The 19,228-nt window shown below is 35.9% G+C and overlaps 1 protein-coding gene and 1 long non-coding RNA gene across 2 annotated transcripts; both read left to right on the plus strand.

The window, feature by feature from the left end:
* The first annotated feature begins 5,059 nt into the window (after positions 1–5,059).
* LOC121374687 (sphingomyelin phosphodiesterase A-like) lies at positions 5,060–9,945 on the plus strand. The gene is made up of 6 exons (XM_041501791.1): positions 5,060–5,096; positions 5,835–5,963; positions 7,265–7,311; positions 7,621–7,763; positions 9,066–9,174; positions 9,772–9,945. The coding sequence occupies exons 1-6, from the start codon at positions 5,060–5,062 to the stop codon at positions 9,943–9,945; spliced, it is 639 nt and encodes a 212-aa protein (XP_041357725.1).
* A 4,837-nt stretch (positions 9,946–14,782) lies between these two features.
* LOC121374029 lies at positions 14,783–17,942 on the plus strand. Its single transcript, XR_005958174.1, has 3 exons — positions 14,783–15,225; positions 16,495–16,591; positions 17,295–17,942. It is a non-coding gene; the product is annotated as an uncharacterized LOC121374029 (long non-coding RNA).
* Positions 17,943–19,228: the final 1,286 nt, after the last annotated feature.

The following is a 19,228-nucleotide window of genomic DNA, read 5'->3' on the forward strand; positions in this document are numbered from 1 at the left end:
AACCTGTATGTTTTAGTTCTGAAAGCGGTCCATTTGCTTCAGCGGACACCGAACCCCCCGAACTCCCGTAGCCTACGCCCCTGTTTAATATTTTATTGTATGTCTTTCAACTATATGTTGGAAAACAATATTTTTGAAATATTATAAATCAGTTATTACAACAACCAAAAACAACAATCATAATTTTTTTTCAATCATATTTTTATCCCGATTATTATCCCTATAAATATATTATTACAAGTAGCTATGTGAACAAAAACATTAACATAATTGGACGGGATGTAGCCAAGTGGTAAAGCGTTCGCTTGATGCGCGGTCGGTTTGGGATCGACTAGTGTACGCACCCCAGCCCAAATTCAAGTTATTAAAAAAAAAAAAAAAAAATGTAATAGATGAGTATGATATGGATATATGTCTTTTAAAGCTGGGTTTTTTTAGGGTTTTTTTTAGAACATGAAAAATGCAATGAAATTGTATATAATTTTATTGTACTTAGGAATAATATCTAGATGTTTTATATAAAGTTGCACCTCCCTCCTTGGTTCAAATCCCGTCAAAGCTGGCTCATTCATCTTTTTCATCTATCACCCTCTGCCTACCATTCTAATTATCTTAATATAAATAACTTTCACCCCCTCTTTGGTACGTCTGCCCCTTTACTATAATCGTGATGAGAATGTAATATACATCCTCTTCCTTCTGCCGTACAATTTCCAAAGTACTCCTCTTAATTGAAGTATGATTGTCAGCTGTCTACTTATCTGATTAACCGTGTACTGATGGTCATTTTACATTCACATGATGTTTGACTCGAGTCATCACAAACTTGCCTTTATCGTTATCTCTATGGTATGGACTGTGACAAGTGCATTGCACTTACTCGAGTTTAATTACTAAACAGACGCTTAATTTCTAACCAGTGCGAGATAACTTGTGACAATGAATTGTAGATATTTATGTTTTGTTTTGTGGTACTTGGTTCTTGTGAGTGGTGGCCTGAATGCCAGATTCAATTCTAAAGACAAAATTTTGCAACATGCTACAGATTCGTACACTCTTTGTCCGTACTGCAAGGTAAGAACTATAAAACAGAAACATAATGATTAGGCCTATTATATTATTTGATTGATTGATTGATTTATTTGTTGAAAATTGCAGTCGCTATTATTGTACAATTTAATGTTTGTAATTAGGAGAGGTCCTTGTAAGTTGGATAACTTTTGCCAAATCATTTTGTATATATATATTATATGTAATAAAATATGTTTTCAGTCAAAGGCCTATATTTTATTGTGATAATCAGTGTAAAATTTAAAATATGAGGCAAATAAATTTCTGTATTCCAAAGTATTTTAAAATACGTTTGATAATAATACTTTCTAACAATTATTGGCGTATAGGAAACAATATTTCTATCTGCAAGTACGCAAAACACGTTAAGATTAATCATAATATGGTCAAATATATGGAAACAAAGTTTCCGTATTTTGTGTCATCGTTTTGGTCACAACAATTTAATACCATCTCTGAAACTGCCCGTTATTGTTTATTGACAAACGCTTTGGATTATTTAGAATGTATATTACTGATTAACACCAATAGGGTCTCTACGAGTACTCGGACACGGGCCGAGTCGAGCAAGACTCGGAGTCCATTCACAGGACGCTAGTACCCGTACAAATGAGACAATGTAGAGCATTAATTTTAGTAGTAGGCCGACGGTAACTAATCAGTCATACAAGTTACACACTATATTTATGATCATGTGCTAGTTTCTCTTTTTAATCTGGCCATCCATCCGTTACAATACTGAACGTATCAATCTGATTCTAAATGTAATTCAATGGCATGATTTCGGATTCATGTTCAGCGCTGGAATTAAGATGCATATATTTTACTTTATTCTTTAGTCTCATTATCATCTAGTGTAAATGTCGGGTACTCGGGTCCGGGTCGAGTTTGACCCTCTAGTACTCGAGTCCAATATTTTGGACCCGTAGAGTGCGAGTGCGAATAATTTTTACATGCTCATATACCACTAGAGTTTCGAGCATGTTCGTCCCGGGGCCTGTCTCGTGATAGCCAGGGGCTTGTCCCGGGACAGAAAACAATTAAGCGGACCCGTGGAGGCCCTACTGTGCGGCTGGAATGACATTCATATTTAGCAAAAAAAAAGAAAAGAAGTGTTTATATCCTAATTTGATTATATAATTATTACGTTTTATCCTAATTAGATTATAATATTATCAATTTGGGGTTTTGGGGTTTGTTTGTTTTGTTGGGGTTTTTTTCGTGGAGGCCCTAAACACCAGTGAAACTATGGAGACAAAATATGAACGAATCTACTATTATTAACAAATAAATACAAAACCCAAGGGGCCCAGTTAATGAAAGATTCTATATATTAACAATATATTCACGATATTTTCTTGTAGGTTTAAGTTATTATAACACTCAAATTCATATTATACTATGTTATCTTGCTTATTACGTGTATTTTACTTTTAATTACTTTTACTATTCGCTTTAATACTGAAGCATGACCAGTCTGTGTTTATATGTATCATTATTAGTTATACATCAGAAACATTTTGTAAACACGGAAATAAAGGTTTTTGTATGGTATGGTATGGGTATGGGTATGGGTATGGGTATGGGTATGGGTATGGGTATGGGTATGGGTATGGGTATGGGTATGGTATGGGTATGGTATGGTATGGGTATGGTATGGGTATGGTATGGTATGGTATGATGATCATGATGATAGTGATGATGATGATTACTATATAGTCCATTTTTAATTGCAGGATGTCATTGAAATTGTGAACAAGAATATTGCATCGAACAAAACCTTTAATGACATCAGAAAACAAATTATTGAAATTTGCCATGTAGTGTTGGATATACAGGGCATCAAAGGTCGTATAGTTTGTCCAGGAATAATAGACTCGTTTGGACCGCAAGTGAGTGTATATATTGTACTGTTCACTTTATATTTAACCTGCAACAAGGACACCTTAGTTACATTTAACAATCACGTCTATAAATAACACCATATATATATATATATATATATATATATATATATATATATACTCTATACAAATGCATGTCGTTCTTTATGCCAGACTTTTGTAGTTTAAAGGGACATTCCTGAGTTTGCTGCAATGTTTAAGATGTTATCGACTAACAAAGACTTTCTAGCGAGTGTAATTACATATCAAATATATTTTTCTGCATAAAATATTAGTGGCTGTATATTAAACGTGTTTTTGATCGTACTAATATTTGTATTAAGTTAAATTTCATTTTATTTCCAAAAATTAGTTTTTTTCATACGTACGGAATTATTTGAAGACAAAATCCAGTTTGGGCTTCTTACAAATATTAAGACGACCAGAAACACATTGAATATACAGACACTGATATTCTAAACCAAAAAATATATTTAATATGTAAGTTTAATCGTAGAAATATTTTATTAGTCGGAAACATCTTACAATGCAGCAAACTGAGGAATGTCCCTTTAAACCTGTTTTATAAATAATAATTATATATTAGTTACACATTGTCATAGCTGACATCTTCAGTTGTGACCCTTTTGCTTGACCATCCTTAAATCATATACGGAATATATATATAATTTAATTTAATCCCCATCCTAATGGACGATTTACTTTACATGTATAATGGTCGAGACTAATTCCTATACGGGGGGGGGGGGGGGGGGGGGGGGGGGGGGGGGGGGGGGGGGAATGATGGATTGGGTACAAACTCTGTATCAGATTTTGGTTACAATGGCAAATATTAATGTGACAAAGAGAGAAAAACCCCAGCCCCCCCCCCACCCACCCCACCCCCCGGTTCCTACGGGCCTGCTATACAACAAGAAAGCTACTTTTAACATTATTAGTCCAGACAACTCAAGTTATAACGCTCGATCGTAATATCCGTGGTCATACAGTAAAGATATGTGTTTGTAGGTGGTATACATTGCAACCCAACTGGCTCTGAATCCTGAAGATGTCTGTAAAGATCTAAACTACTGCCCTCCAGATTTGGATGATCTCCCGCCAAAACGCAAGTTCCTTCGCCGAGCACACAACAACACCAAGACCTCTCCGCAAACCAGAACGAAGTATCAACAATATGGTGCAAATAAAATTGTTGGTGTACGGAAAACCTTCAGTGTTCTGCAGATTACAGATATCCATGTTGACCAGCATTATACGGTTGTACGTATGGTGTTCTTGGTGTTCATTATCATATGCATGCATACATGACTGAAATATCTTTTATAGTAATTTGGGTTTGGGTTTTAGCCATTACCTCCACCCCTTCACCCCCCCCCCCTCTCTCTCTCTCTCTCTCTCTCTCTCTCTCTCTCTCTCTCTGCGTCTGTCTGTATGTCTGTATGTGCCTCTCTCTCTCTCTCTCTCTCTCTCTCTCTCTCTCTCTCTCTCTCTCTCTCTCTCTCTCTCTCTCTCTCTCTCTCTCTCTCTCTCCCTCACGCACACTTAGGCCAACACAGATTTACGTAAAGTGTGGAGCATTATCAGTGAAACTGTGTCTGTATTTCATGCAGGGCACACCAACCGATTGTGGGATCTTCATTTGCTGTTACCCCGAGTTCAATGGTACGGTATGTATACCATGTGTTAAATTATTAAATAATGCATTTTACATATTTTTACCTTATGTATTTGTTGGTGGACCAATTAAACTACACCTAAGTATCCCACACCTACATCCATTAATTGTATTGCTCGGCAATACCGTTTTCAAAACCTATGCACTTGTAACAAATAGTATACTTCCCATCAAAGATTAACCAACTTAAAGGCTTTTTTTCATAAATCATCTTTCCAACTGCATATCGACTTATTTTAACAATATTAATACTATATTACATACATATGCCTGTGCCAAAATACCCTATTTTAGCGTAATTATTGCAATTGAAAATAATATGACATGTCAATCATAAATTGCTTCATTTGGGGAGTGGGGAGTATACTTAAACGATTTTACTTTATCTCATTTCAGTATATATATTAACATGGTCAGTTTTCAAGATTCACAATCCACGAAGAAATGTAATTCAGTTAAAAGCTTAATAATAATTAAATGTAATGGCCATGCCGAACCTGTTGACGTGCCCCTATTCTCAATAGGCTCATGCCCGACCTACTGGACCCAATCTCTGGAAAACCAGGGGCGGCTTAGATGTAAACTATTACCATATTTACATATTATTTAGTTTGGATTCTAGGGATCCGCGGGGCCGTTCGGAGACTATAATTGCGACGTTCCAGAGAAGACATTTGATGTGATTTTAGATGCAGCTAACAATATACAACCACGGCCAGAATTTATTCTTTTCACAGGTAATGGCAATCGTCGTTAGAGTAAATTACTATTGACATTATTACATAGTTAACACGAAAGATTAATAGAAACCGAAAACGAAAGTGAATCAAAAAGATTCATTTGTAACGTGCTTTGTGGTGGTTCTTTTTAGCAAATCATGTTAATAAAAATTTCATCACAGGAAAATTATATTTAACACAGCAATGTACAGAAAAAAACACCCCTGTAATATATGTTTGAATTTTGTCAAAGAGATAATAGTCAACAAAAATTGTATATTTTGCATCTTTATATGTTTACGAACTATATCCATGTAGCATTCATTCAATAAACCAAATACTATTATTAATTATAACTAGATACGAGATAGATAGCAATAACCTTATTAACAAAACTACAATATTTACGTCAAACACAAGTGGTTATGGTTTTCAGTTTTTACTTGAGTATTTTGTCACACCTAGGTGATTTCCCACCCCATGACATATGGCAAGAGACGTGGGCCTCCCAGCTGAACAGGGCACATGACACGCTGGTGCACATGCGTGAGAAACTGCCAGGTTTTAACATATACCCGACTCTGGGTAACCATGGTAAGAACTGTTAGATGTATTCGAGATCTTCCATTCGGGAATCTCACCTACATCTACCTCTGTTTTTTAAAAATATTTGGTTTCATTAGCTTAATATATAATTGGTCTAACAGAGAGGCATTTGGTGATCAACATATCCATATACTTCGTGTTTGTAGACATAGAGAATAATACATGAGTGGCCGTTAGATACCATTTATCTCACAACGAGTTGTTTTAAAATGTATCTAACGTGCGAAAGCAAGTTTGATACGTTTTTAAACAACGAATTGTGAGATAAACCGTATCTAACGGACACGAATGTATTATTATATTTCTCAACCCCCCCCCCCCCAAAAAAAAAAAAAAAAAACAAAAAAAACACAAAAACAACAACAACACCCCCCACAAACAACAACAACAAAAAAACAAAAACAAAAACAACCCAGGTTTTAAGCAAATTTTAACATCTTTTTCGACTAAAAGTTATTAACAACCGTTGCACTTGTAGCTAACTTACGCGTCACAGACACATGATTGTCAGGTTAACTATACGTCACAATGTAATCTATTTTCACCGTGTTGTTTTTCATTGGATGCATGCCACTGGTGACCTGGTCATCACCTAGGAGCAGCCAGTAGTATGTCTTGATATTGTTAACACACGTATGTGTGTAAACAACCCATGTCTTAACAAAATAACGCATGATGGTCTCACCGACGGGTGTGTAAGAATTTTTTTTTTAACCTTTGTTAAACATTTTGTACTGTAGAGGTTACATTACTTGTTATCTAATAATTATAATTCATTCATATACTTTGTTTAACACCCGATAGCCGATGTATTCTTTGTGCTGGGGATGTCGTTAAACATTGAATCCATTCTAATTTACCTGCACACTGTCATTCATCAGTAAAAAATATACAACTTAAATGTGTTTTTTTGTTGTTTTTTATGTAATATTTATTATGTACCTCTTTGTGAATAAATTAAATTATCTCTTTTGTAATTCTAACATGCATTATTTGATTTCACCATATGCGTACGGGTCATGACGTTTTCAAAGCAACGACGTATTGTTTTTATTGTAGACCCTAAATTCTACTGCATTGTATTCTTCAGGAGGGGTATTGCTTGAACTTGCTTGAGATCAAATATATGTAATTGGTAGCTTTAACTCTTGTTTTGTTTATTTAACGCAACATGTACTGCTTGAAACAATTTTAAGGACCCCCCCCCCCCCCCCCCCTGCCCGCCAGTAAAGTTGTAAACAAATATTTTTCAATTACTGCAGCCAACATGGTTTTATTTAATTTTATAGAATGCTTCCCAGAGAGTTTATATTATCAACCACGGGCGGATTACAAGGTAAGTATTAGAACATTATATATATTTATTAACATGTTCTTCCATTTACATTAACCATTATTTTGTTATTTTAAAAAATTTCTAGCGGGTTTTTATTTCCACCTGGCTTTGTAATAAAGTGAAACTGAAAAATTTGAAGTGGTGATCCATTAACTGATTGGAAAATGCAATGGACATTTTTAAAGTCTATTGATTAAAATACGTAAAACATGTATCCTTGCCCAAAAAGTGTCAACTCTTGATACTTGCAGTATAAAAACAATAATTTGCAAACCCTATTTTTTTCTGAAAGTAATGACTTTGTTTCAGAACTTAAACATGAAGACATCTGAATGGTGGCAGCTGTTGTTTCCCATACCACCTGACCAGCTGGAGAACATCCAGTACTCCTTGTACTACACAGTGTTAGTCAAACCTGGGCTGAGAATACTCAGTTTCAACAGTGATTACGGGTAAGACATATGTGAGAATACTCAGTTTCAACAGTGATTACGGGTAAGACATATGTGAGAATACTCAGTTTCAACAGTGATTACGGGTAAGACACGTGTAAGAATACACTGAGTATTCTTACACGTTACGTAAGAATTACATGTAAGAATTACATGTTGCGGGTAACACACGTGTGAGAATACTCAGTTTCAACAGTGATTAGGGGTAAGACATGTCTGAGAATACTCAGTTTCAACAGTGATTGCGGGTAAGACACGTCTGAGAGCCCTCAGTTTCAACAGTGATTGCGGGTAAGACACATCTGAGAATACTCAGTTTGAACAGTGATTACGGGTAAGACTCGTGTGAGAATACTCAGTTTCAACAGTGATTACGGGTAAGACATGTGTGAGAATACTCAGTTTGAACAGTGATTACGGGTAAGACACGTGTGAGAATACTTAGTTTCAACAGTGGTTGCGGGTAAGACACGTGTGAGAATACTCCGTTTCAACAGTGATTACGGGTAAGACACGTGTGAGAATACTCAGTTTCAACAGTGATTACGGGTAAGACATGTCTGAGAATACTCAGTTTCAACAGTGGTTACGGGTAAGATATTCCAGTCAGTTTTAGTTAAGTCTTAGAAATTAAAATGAAGATTTTACTGCTGCTACATGGCATCAGTGGATTATTTGAATTATTTTCTCAACAACGTAATACATACCATAGCTTAAATTTTAAATACCAGTACCTGTAATACTAAACTAGTCGAGATAAAAAACAAACAAAAACAAACAAAAAACAACAAACATCAACCACCCCCCAAAACACACAATAATACGAGACTCAGAAATGCATTATTGAATTAAAAATGGACATCCTAAACTACAAACTCAAACTTTATAATTAAAGAAAATATTTTCAGCTGTCATAGCGTGTTCTCTATTAAGGTATATATACTACTTATATAGGCCTACTACTAATACATGCACTTATAACGTTTTGCTTAAATTAAAAAAAAATTGTAAATCCCTTGTTATTGTTTGTTTGTTTTTGTTTGGTTAAGATTTGTTGTTTGGGTTTTTTTTTTTTTTTGTTGTTGTTGTTTTTTTTGTTTGGGTTTTTGGTACCATTTTTGGTCCTAATAGTTCAATTTCATTTTGTGAAACAGAAAAGGGTGCATACCTCGAAAACTACGGCCTGTTAATTAATAATGTATATACACATGAATGTTTTCTTGGTTAACAGGAACATACGTACTTCATACCTTTTGAACAGTTTCTCAATCCGTTAAGAGATTGTTAATCTTTGTCTTTTAGTTACACAATTAATTTCTACGCACTGCTCAATCACAAAACACCAGCCTACTATGAACAGATGAAATTCATGGAGGAGACACTGCATGATGCTCGAGAAAACAACGAGAAGGTAAACACCTAGTTAATTGGTTGAGGTTTAACCTCAGGTTACTAAAAGAGTAGTGAATTTTTTCTTGTCGATGGTGGCGCAGAAAGATATATCAGTTAATTAAGGTAAAATATTTTTTTTTTTTTTAAATGAAATCATCCTAGTGTTAGTTAAAGAAAAATAGCCTAATTAGACATTTTTTATCTCCTAATTAGGAATTTTTATTTCGTATTCATGACATTTTATCACTGCGTCAGATGATGTCTGGAAGTACCGATCATTGATCTATATAAAATTAATCCTGTGTTACAAATAATTAAAGTTAAAGTTAATGTTAAAGTTTGTTTTGTTTAACGACACCACTGGAGCACATTGATTAATTAATCATCGGCTGTTGGATGTCAAACATTTTATCATTCTGACTTGTAGTCATCAGAGGAAACCCGCTACATTTTTTCTAATGCAGAAAGGGATCTTTTATATGCACTTTCCCACAGACAGAAAATCACATACCACGGCCTTTGTTCAGTTGTGGTGCACTGGTTGGAACGAGAAAACCCCCATTCAGCTAAATCCCGCCCCATACAAATAATTGAGACTTATTATTTTCGTTTTTAGGTTATACTGATCGGACACGTGCCACCTGGTGATATTGGTAATACTTTCCTGGAATATGGCGACTTCTTCACTGACCTTGTCAGCGCTTACTCAGACGTCATAGTTCTGACAACTTTCGGACACACCCACTTCGATCACTTTGAACTGGTAATTAGTACTGTTAAATACTGGTAAGCCCCTAAATACATTTTAAAACTGGTAAATACTAGTTGTACCTGCATACGATCATTTTGAATTGGTAAAAAGTACCATTGCGATCACTTAAACTGCTAAATAGTACAACTACGATCACTTTAAACTGATAAATAGTACAACTATGATTAGTTTAAACTGCTAAAGAGTACAACTACGATCACTTTAAGCTAAAGAGTACAACTACGATTACTTTAAACTGCTAAAGAGTACAACTACGATCACTTTAAGCTAAAGAGTACAACTACGATCACTTTAAACTGCTAAAGAGTACAACTACGATCACTTTAAACTGCTAAAGAGTGCAACTACGATCACTTTAAACTGATAAATAGTACAACTACGATCACTTTAAACAGCTAAAGAGTACAACTACGATCACTTTAAGCTAAAGAGTACAACTACGATCACTTTAAACTGCTAAAGAGTACAACTACGATCACTTTAAACTGATAAATAGTACAACTACTATCACTTTAAACTGATAAATAGTACAACTACGATCACGTTAAGCTAAAGAGTACAACTACGATCACTTTAAACTGATAAAGAGTACGACTACGATCACTTTAAACTGATAAATAGTACAACTACGATAACTTTAAAGTGATAAATAGTACAACTACGATCACTTTAAACAGCTAAAGAGTACAACTACGATCACTTTAAACTGATAAATAGTACAACTACGATCACTTAAAACAGCTAAAGAGTACAACTACTATCACTTTAAACAGCTAAAGAGTACAACTACGATCACTTTAAACAGCTAAAGAGTACAACTACGATCACTTTAAACTGCTAAATAGTACAACTACGATCACTTTAAACAGCTAAAGAGTACAACTACGATCACTTTAAGCTAAATAGTACAACTACGATCACTTTAAACTGCTAAAGAGTACAACTACGATCACTTTAAACTGCTAAAGAGTACAACTACGATCACTTTAAACTGATAAATAGTACAACTACGATCACATTAAACTGATAAATAGTACAACTACGATCACTTTAAGCTAAAGAGTACAACTACGATCACTTTAAACTGCTAAAGAGTACAACTACGATCACTTTAAACTGCTAAAGAGTACAACTACGATCACTTTAAACAGCTAAAGAGTACATCTACGATCACTTTAAACTGATAAATAGTACAACTACGATCACTTTAAACAGCTAAAGAGTACAACTACGATCACTTTAAGCTAAATAGTACAACTACGATCACTTTAAACTGCTAAAGAGTACAACTACGATCACTTTAAACTGCTAAAGAGTACAACTACGATCACTTTAAACTGATAAATAGTACAACTACGATCACATTAAACTGATAAATAGTACAACTACGATCACTTTAAGCTAAAGAGTACAACTACGATCACTTTAAACTGCTAAAGAGTACAACTACGATCACTTTAAACTGCTAAAGAGTACAACTACGATCACTTTAAACAGCTAAAGAGTACATCTACGATCACTTTAAACTGATAAATAGTACAACTACGATCACTTTAAACAGCTAAAGAGTACAACTACGATCACTTTAAACAGCTAAAGAGTACAACTACGATCACTTTCAGCAGCTAAAGAGTACAACTACGATCACTTTAAACTGCTAAAGAGTACAACTACGATCACTTCAAGCTAAAGAGTACGACTACGATCACTTTAAACAACTAATGAGTACAACTACGATCACTTTAAACTGCTAAATAGTACAACTACGATCACTTTAAAATGGTAAAGAGTACGACTACGATCACTTTAAACTGCTAAAGAGTGCAACTACGATCACTTTAAACTGATAAATAGTACAACTACGATCACTTTAAACAGCTAAAGAGTACAACTACGATCACTTTAAGCTAAAGAGTACAACTACGATCACTTTAAACTGCTAAAGAGTACAACTACGATCACTTTAAACTGATAAATAGTACAACTACTATCACTTTAAACTGATAAATAGTACAACTACGATCACGTTAAGCTAAAGAGTACAACTACGATCACTTTAAACTGATAAAGAGTACGACTACGATCACTTTAAACTGATAAATAGTACAACTACGATAACTTTAAAGTGATAAATAGTACAACTACGATCACTTTAAACAGCTAAAGAGTACAACTACGATCACTTTAAACTGATAAATAGTACAACTACGATCACTTAAAACAGCTAAAGAGTACAACTACTATCACTTTAAACAGCTAAAGAGTACAACTACGATCACTTTAAACAGCTAAAGAGTACAACTACGATCACTTTAAACTGCTAAATAGTACAACTACGATCACTTTAAACAGCTAAAGAGTACAACTACGATCACTTTAAGCTAAATAGTACAACTACGATCACTTTAAACTGCTAAAGAGTACAACTACGATCACTTTAAACTGCTAAAGAGTACAACTACGATCACTTTAAACTGATAAATAGTACAACTACGATCACATTAAACTGATAAATAGTACAACTACGATCACTTTAAGCTAAAGAGTACAACTACGATCACTTTAAACTGCTAAAGAGTACAACTACGATCACTTTAAACTGCTAAAGAGTACAACTACGATCACTTTAAACAGCTAAAGAGTACATCTACGATCACTTTAAACTGATAAATAGTACAACTACGATCACTTTAAACAGCTAAAGAGTACAACTACGATCACTTTAAGCTAAATAGTACAACTACGATCACTTTAAACTGCTAAAGAGTACAACTACGATCACTTTAAACTGCTAAAGAGTACAACTACGATCACTTTAAACTGATAAATAGTACAACTACGATCACATTAAACTGATAAATAGTACAACTACGATCACTTTAAGCTAAAGAGTACAACTACGATCACTTTAAACTGCTAAAGAGTACAACTACGATCACTTTAAACTGCTAAAGAGTACAACTACGATCACTTTAAACAGCTAAAGAGTACATCTACGATCACTTTAAACTGATAAATAGTACAACTACGATCACTTTAAACAGCTAAAGAGTACAACTACGATCACTTTAAACAGCTAAAGAGTACAACTACGATCACTTTCAGCAGCTAAAGAGTACAACTACGATCACTTTAAACTGCTAAAGAGTACAACTACGATCACTTCAAGCTAAAGAGTACGACTACGATCACTTTAAACAACTAATGAGTACAACTACGATCACTTTAAACTGCTAAATAGTACAACTACGATCACTTTAAAATGGTAAAGAGTACGACTACGATCACTTTAAACTACTAAATAGTACGACTACGATCACTTTAAACTGCTAAATAGTAAAACTACGATCACTTTAAACTGCTAAAGAGTACAACTACGATCACTTTAAACTGCTAAAGAGTACAACTACGATCACTTTAAACTGCTAAATAGTACAACTACGATCACTTTAAACTGCCAAGTAAGACCATTATGAACCAATCTAATTAAAATTAGCTCCACTATTACATGTGGATCTAACACCAGCCAGTTGGAGCTCATGTCCACCAATCAAAACCTTACTTGCAGAATCCTGCCAGTGATTTAAACACTGCGTAGTCCCCAATGTCCAGGTAACATTTCGTCTGTGAATAATAATTTAAATATTGACCAATCACACTTCGCCTTTTATAACGTTATTTGGGAGCATACAAATTCTAAAAATATCGGGCGAGTCTATTTTAGTGGCCGCAGTACAGCGAACCATACCAATACGTACGGGGTGGGTTATCAGTCTTCAATTTTACATTAAAAATTATTTATTTATTTATAAAAAAACCCCAACTAAATCAGTCTTCAGTTTTACATTACAAATTATTTATTTTATAAAATAAAACATTTTTAAGGCATTCGTAATTCACACGAAACATGTCGTATACCCTCAGGATAATTCGGAATGTTTTCAAATTATTTTTAAATCACTGGCAGGATTCTGCAAGTAAGGTTTTGATTGGTGGACATGAGCTCCAACTGGCTGGTGTTAGATCCACATGTAATAGTGGAGCTAATTTTAATTAGATTGATTATGAACAGCTCTGAAAAATGTTACTATGTTATCAACTGTCCAGTGCCCCGTTCCATGAAGCGATCTTAGCCCTAAGATTGCCTTAGGCGCATAGCTACCCTATGCACTTAAGTTGATCTAAGGGATAAGACCGCTTCGTGGAACGTGGCCCTGTTGCCCATCTTATAACAATAACACAGCTCTGTTGGGACACGGATGCAGCAAGAACTAATTTGTTGTATTGTTTATGTTCGTGTGAATAATAATTTTTAAAAACGTAATGAATAGGTTATGAATATATTTAAAATGATAACGACTGCACTGTCCTATAGGTTTTTTTTACGAGTAGGCCTACTCGAATACTCGGGTACGGGCCGAGTCTAGCAAGACTCGAATCCGTTCAGAGGACTTGAGAGGAAATAATATTTTTTGTTTACGTCATTTTGCCATATGCTTGCCGCCGGTTACATTATAGGGCTATGATACATGGGTGTAAAACAAAAGTTGAATGTGTGGAATGCAATACCAGGCACGGATGCAGGATTTCTGAAAGGGTGGGGTGGGGTGGGATTCAAATGTGATGACTCATCTCACCTTTTACACAGCGCGCCTCTTACATCATGCTCGAACTTACAAAGGGGGGGGGGGGTCCGGACCCCTGGACCCCCCCCCCCCCCCCCCCCGGATCCGCTACTGAATACAATGGCATGATTGGGCATTTATGTTCAGAGCTGGAATTAAGATGCATAATGCTATTTTATTTTATTACTTAGTCTCATTATCATCAGTGTCGGGTATTTGGTTCCGGGTCGAGTTTGACCCTCGAGTTCAATATTTTGGACCCGTGGAGGCCCTACTGTGCGGCTTGAATGACATTCATATTTAGCACACAAAAAAGAGAGAAGTGTTTATATCCTAATTAGATTCTACAATTATTACGTTTCATCCTAATTAGATTCTAATAGTATTGAGTTTGGGTTTTATTTTGCTTTTTTTTTTTTTTTTTGATTTGTTTTTTGTTTATGGGTTTTTTTTATGGGTGTGGTAGGCTGCTTTATTTAACACATTTCTTTGATTCCTCTTGAGGTGTCCAATCCTAAAAGTCACGAGGACGCTGTAGGTGTGGTTCTGATAGCGCCCTCTGTTACCACCGAGGGACAAATAAACCCGTCCTTTCGTGTATACCACTTCGATTCGCAGACGTTTCAACTGGTGGACTACGATCAGTACTTTGTCAACATCACGGAGGCAAACAGTAGGTATCTTTGAACTGGGCATTATAAACCACAGTCGACAGTCATGTCCCAGATTCAGGCCCGTGGCCAGCATTTCGAGTGGGAGGGTTCGATTAGGTATTTGCCGGGGCCTTTTGGATATGAAATTGATTGAAAAAAAACTTTGTATGGGGTTCCAGGTGCATCCCTCACCCCCGGAAATTTTGAAATCTCTGAAATTCTAAAACGCGTTTTTCTGGCATTTGGAACTTAAAAAATGATATCTTAAAACAACTATTTTCGACTATTTTGTAGACTATTTTTGTTATTTCTGTCATTATTATTTTTTAAGATAATGAAATTCTAGCAAACAACAAGAGTTAAAGGTATTGATCCGAGGTATATGTTAAAAGGTACGTGTACCTCAGAACTATGATCATTTCCTTTAATAATGAACATATTTATGAAAAACGAAACACATTATGTTCATAATAATTGTATCACCACCAATCACCGCCAACACATGCGGGATATATGTGTTGGCGGTGATTGGTGATGATAAGAGTACAGGTGTAGTCCTCAAACGTTTTCAGCAAAAGGTATTGCATCCCGTTTCATTATTGTCACTGATGCGTCATATCATCAAAATGGCATCTATATGTTGGCCATAAAAGATTTTGAAATACTTTTGAAGGACATGACATTCAAGAAAGTACGCAACGTTTTCTAATTGGCCTTAATCCTACGGGACAGTTGCAAATTCAATAGCACCAAAAACCAATCCTCGCCCGCTACCGACCCTCGCCCGCTACCGACCCTCGCCCGCTACCAACCCTCGCCCGCTACCGACCATCATTGGGCTGCTGGTGCTCCATTTCACCGTCAAAAGTCCCCCGCCATTTTAAATATGCTACATAGATGGAAGCAACTTGCCGTGCACGTTAAGAAAAGTATTGAGATAACGAGCCCCGTGCACTAGAGAACATACTAACGTGTATTGTACGTGCTCAGAACGATGGTCGATTAGCTTATCATATTCCTTTCCCACAGTCTATAGTCTTCTTTTTTTTTCCATATTTTTTCTAGTGTTACTTTTGCCTTCAACATTTCTCAAAAAAATTAATTTTTACCGTCAATGCACAATTAATCGAAGTCTGGTTTTGCAAAATGTCAATGTTATGCATTGCATACAGTACATATTATTTATCTTAAAGAGTGGGAGTGACTATTTTTATAACATACTATATACACCTTGATTGTATTATACAATAAACAAGCATTGAACTAAAACATTCAAATTTGTTTTGCAGAATCAGGAAAGGCGACTGTGAAAAGGTTATATTCAGCGATATCCGAATACAACATGACAGATTTGAGTCCAAAGTCCTTCCTGGATCTGTCCAACAGGTATTTGGACGAAACCAATCAAAACCTTTACATTAATACTGATCCAGAATCACCCAACACAACGTAAACTATTGGTTTTCAAGACTGTACTCGACCTAAAATAAAGTGACGAGGCGGTACAAAAAGTATAAAGGCATCGTTATAGGGGCCGGATTTTATCCAGCTTGACGAAAATTGCACCTTTTCCCTATTATTCTGGGGCGCATTTCGTCCCATACAGTTCAGGTGTGTGTAATTGATGGTAAAGGCTTTGGTGTCTTTGTTATTAGCCGAAACTGTTTTTGAAACCTTGCCAAGTTTTGGGGTTTATTACTAACGTGATGCTGTTACTGAAATGAACAGAGTTTATAAAGAGTGGTAAAAGAACTAAATGTGGGTTTTACATCAGACCAGCAATGTCATCATGCACTTTCTGGGAGACACACATTTCAACCTATTCTCCTGCGCTCATTCAAGCTCAGTCCAAAGTATTCTCACTCAAAATCAAACTCTTTAAGCCGAATTTGAACCTCTCATTTTCACCAAATGTCTCAGTTTTCAGTTTATTACACACCTCAAGTAAGCATGTGGTTGAAACTTATATCTTGCTTTAGAATATTCATGCATGTATAACTACACTATTTCAGTTTTCGACAGAAATACCATACACTGTTTTAAAGAGGTCGAAATACCTTGAATAATGGCTGAAGGAATTGTGTTGCAGGTTCAAGACGAATGACACGTTATTTAAGCAGTACTGGGGCAACTACCAAGCCCAGAATGGACTGAACGCAGTGTGCGATTCTGACTGTAAAGAATTCATGATTTGTAAATCGCAGTCGGCTTCTCTGCGGGCGTACCTACAGTGCATCAACAGACTGTCTTAGACGGCGTGCAACTCTTAAAGGAACTGTCCTGTGTTTGAGGCCATCAAAACACACAGTGCAATAATCTACTCACCTGTAATAAATCTGGGTAATAAAATTAAAACAAAAACGCCCAAAAGTTTGAAATTAATCTCTAAATATTTTTGAAATTGTCTTTGACCCAATTATTTCACGTTGTTTGGCGATTGGAACCAAAATAAATCGTTACTTAAAAGTATTATTGTAGGCATAAATCAGTATTTAACTGATTTAATTTCATAATTTGTCTCTTTAGCTGGTCAATGAACGCTGGTTTTTTTGTTTTTTTTCAAGTGATATTATATTGAACGAGCGTAGTTAATTTTTAACTGATGAGGAAATAACTGTTGTGTTTAAAGAACAAATAACAATTAACAAATAAACCACTGTTAACTTCAATCGACGTCGTGTGATTTTTTTTTTTGATTTTTTTTTATTCGGGGGGGGGTGGGGGGGTGGGGGGGACAACGAGTGACAACCCTCCTTTTCCAGAAAATATGTTTCTTCCACTACTCCCGGGAAGACACGCCCACTTATACCCATTTACGCAAACAATAAGGGGTGTGATCATGGAATTTTCCAGAATGTTTTCTCATTCCACCCGTAGGCGTATGCCCACCCACCTATCAGTCATTACATGGCTTCAAGTCTTGTTCGGGCGCAATCTCCGAGCCGACTTTACCAAACTTGTAGTGGTAAAGCGCTCGCTTGATACGCGGTCAGTTTGGGATCGATACCCGTCAGAGGGACCATTGGGCTATTTCTCGCTCCAGACAGTGCACCACGACTGGTACATCAAAGGCCGTGGTATGTGTTATCCTGTCTATGGGATGGTGCATATAAAAGATCACTTGCTGCTAATCAAAAAAAGAGTAGCCCATGAAGTGGAGACAACGGGTTTCCTCTCGTATATCTGTGTGGTCCATAACCATGTCTGAAGCCATATAACAGTAAATAAAATGAGTGCATCATTAAATAAACCATTTCCTTCCTTCCTTTTCTTACCGGCCTCGGTGGCGTCATGGTTTGGCCATCGGTAGGTACTGGTTTGAATCCCAGTCGAGGCATGGGATTTTTAATCCAGATACCGACTCCAAACCCGGAGTGAGTGCTCCGCAAGGCTCAATGGGTAGGTGTAAACCACTTGCACCGACCAGTGATCCATAACTGGTTCAACAAAGGCCATGGTTTGTGCTATCCTGCCTGTGGGAAGCGCAAATAAAAGATCCCTTGCTGCTAATTGGAAAGAGTAGCCCATGTAGTGGCGACAGCGGGTTTCCTCTCAAAATCTGTGTGGTCCTTAACCATATGTCTGACGCCATATAACCGTAAATAAAATGTGTTGAGTGCGTCGTTAAATAAAACATTTCTTTCTTTTCCTTCTTTTCTTGTAGTTAGTGAGAAATGTACCTGACCTCGAAATGTTCTAAAGCTGGAGCTAAACACAGTCAGAATTAACGCCTTTGCCTTTCGACTTCATCAAGGCACGATAAATATACTATCATGAAAGTGTCTGATAACAAACATCTCTAAAGTTTATTATTTATTACAAATATTATAAAAGTGATCACAGCTGTGCCAGGTTCAAACGTTAACATCAATAAGAGCACTTTTCATAGATTCAATTATGAACATACATAATCACATCAATATAACATACATTAGGCTATTTACAAATGCTAATGTGATAAATTGTGACAATAGCTGTTATCAGCATTTTGATGCAAAATTTCATAATGATATCATTATGAAA

The sequence above is a fragment of the Gigantopelta aegis genome, chromosome 6 (assembly GCF_016097555.1).
Source record: "Gigantopelta aegis isolate Gae_Host chromosome 6, Gae_host_genome, whole genome shotgun sequence".
NCBI classification, from domain to species: Eukaryota; Metazoa; Mollusca; class Gastropoda; order Neomphalida; family Peltospiridae; genus Gigantopelta; species Gigantopelta aegis.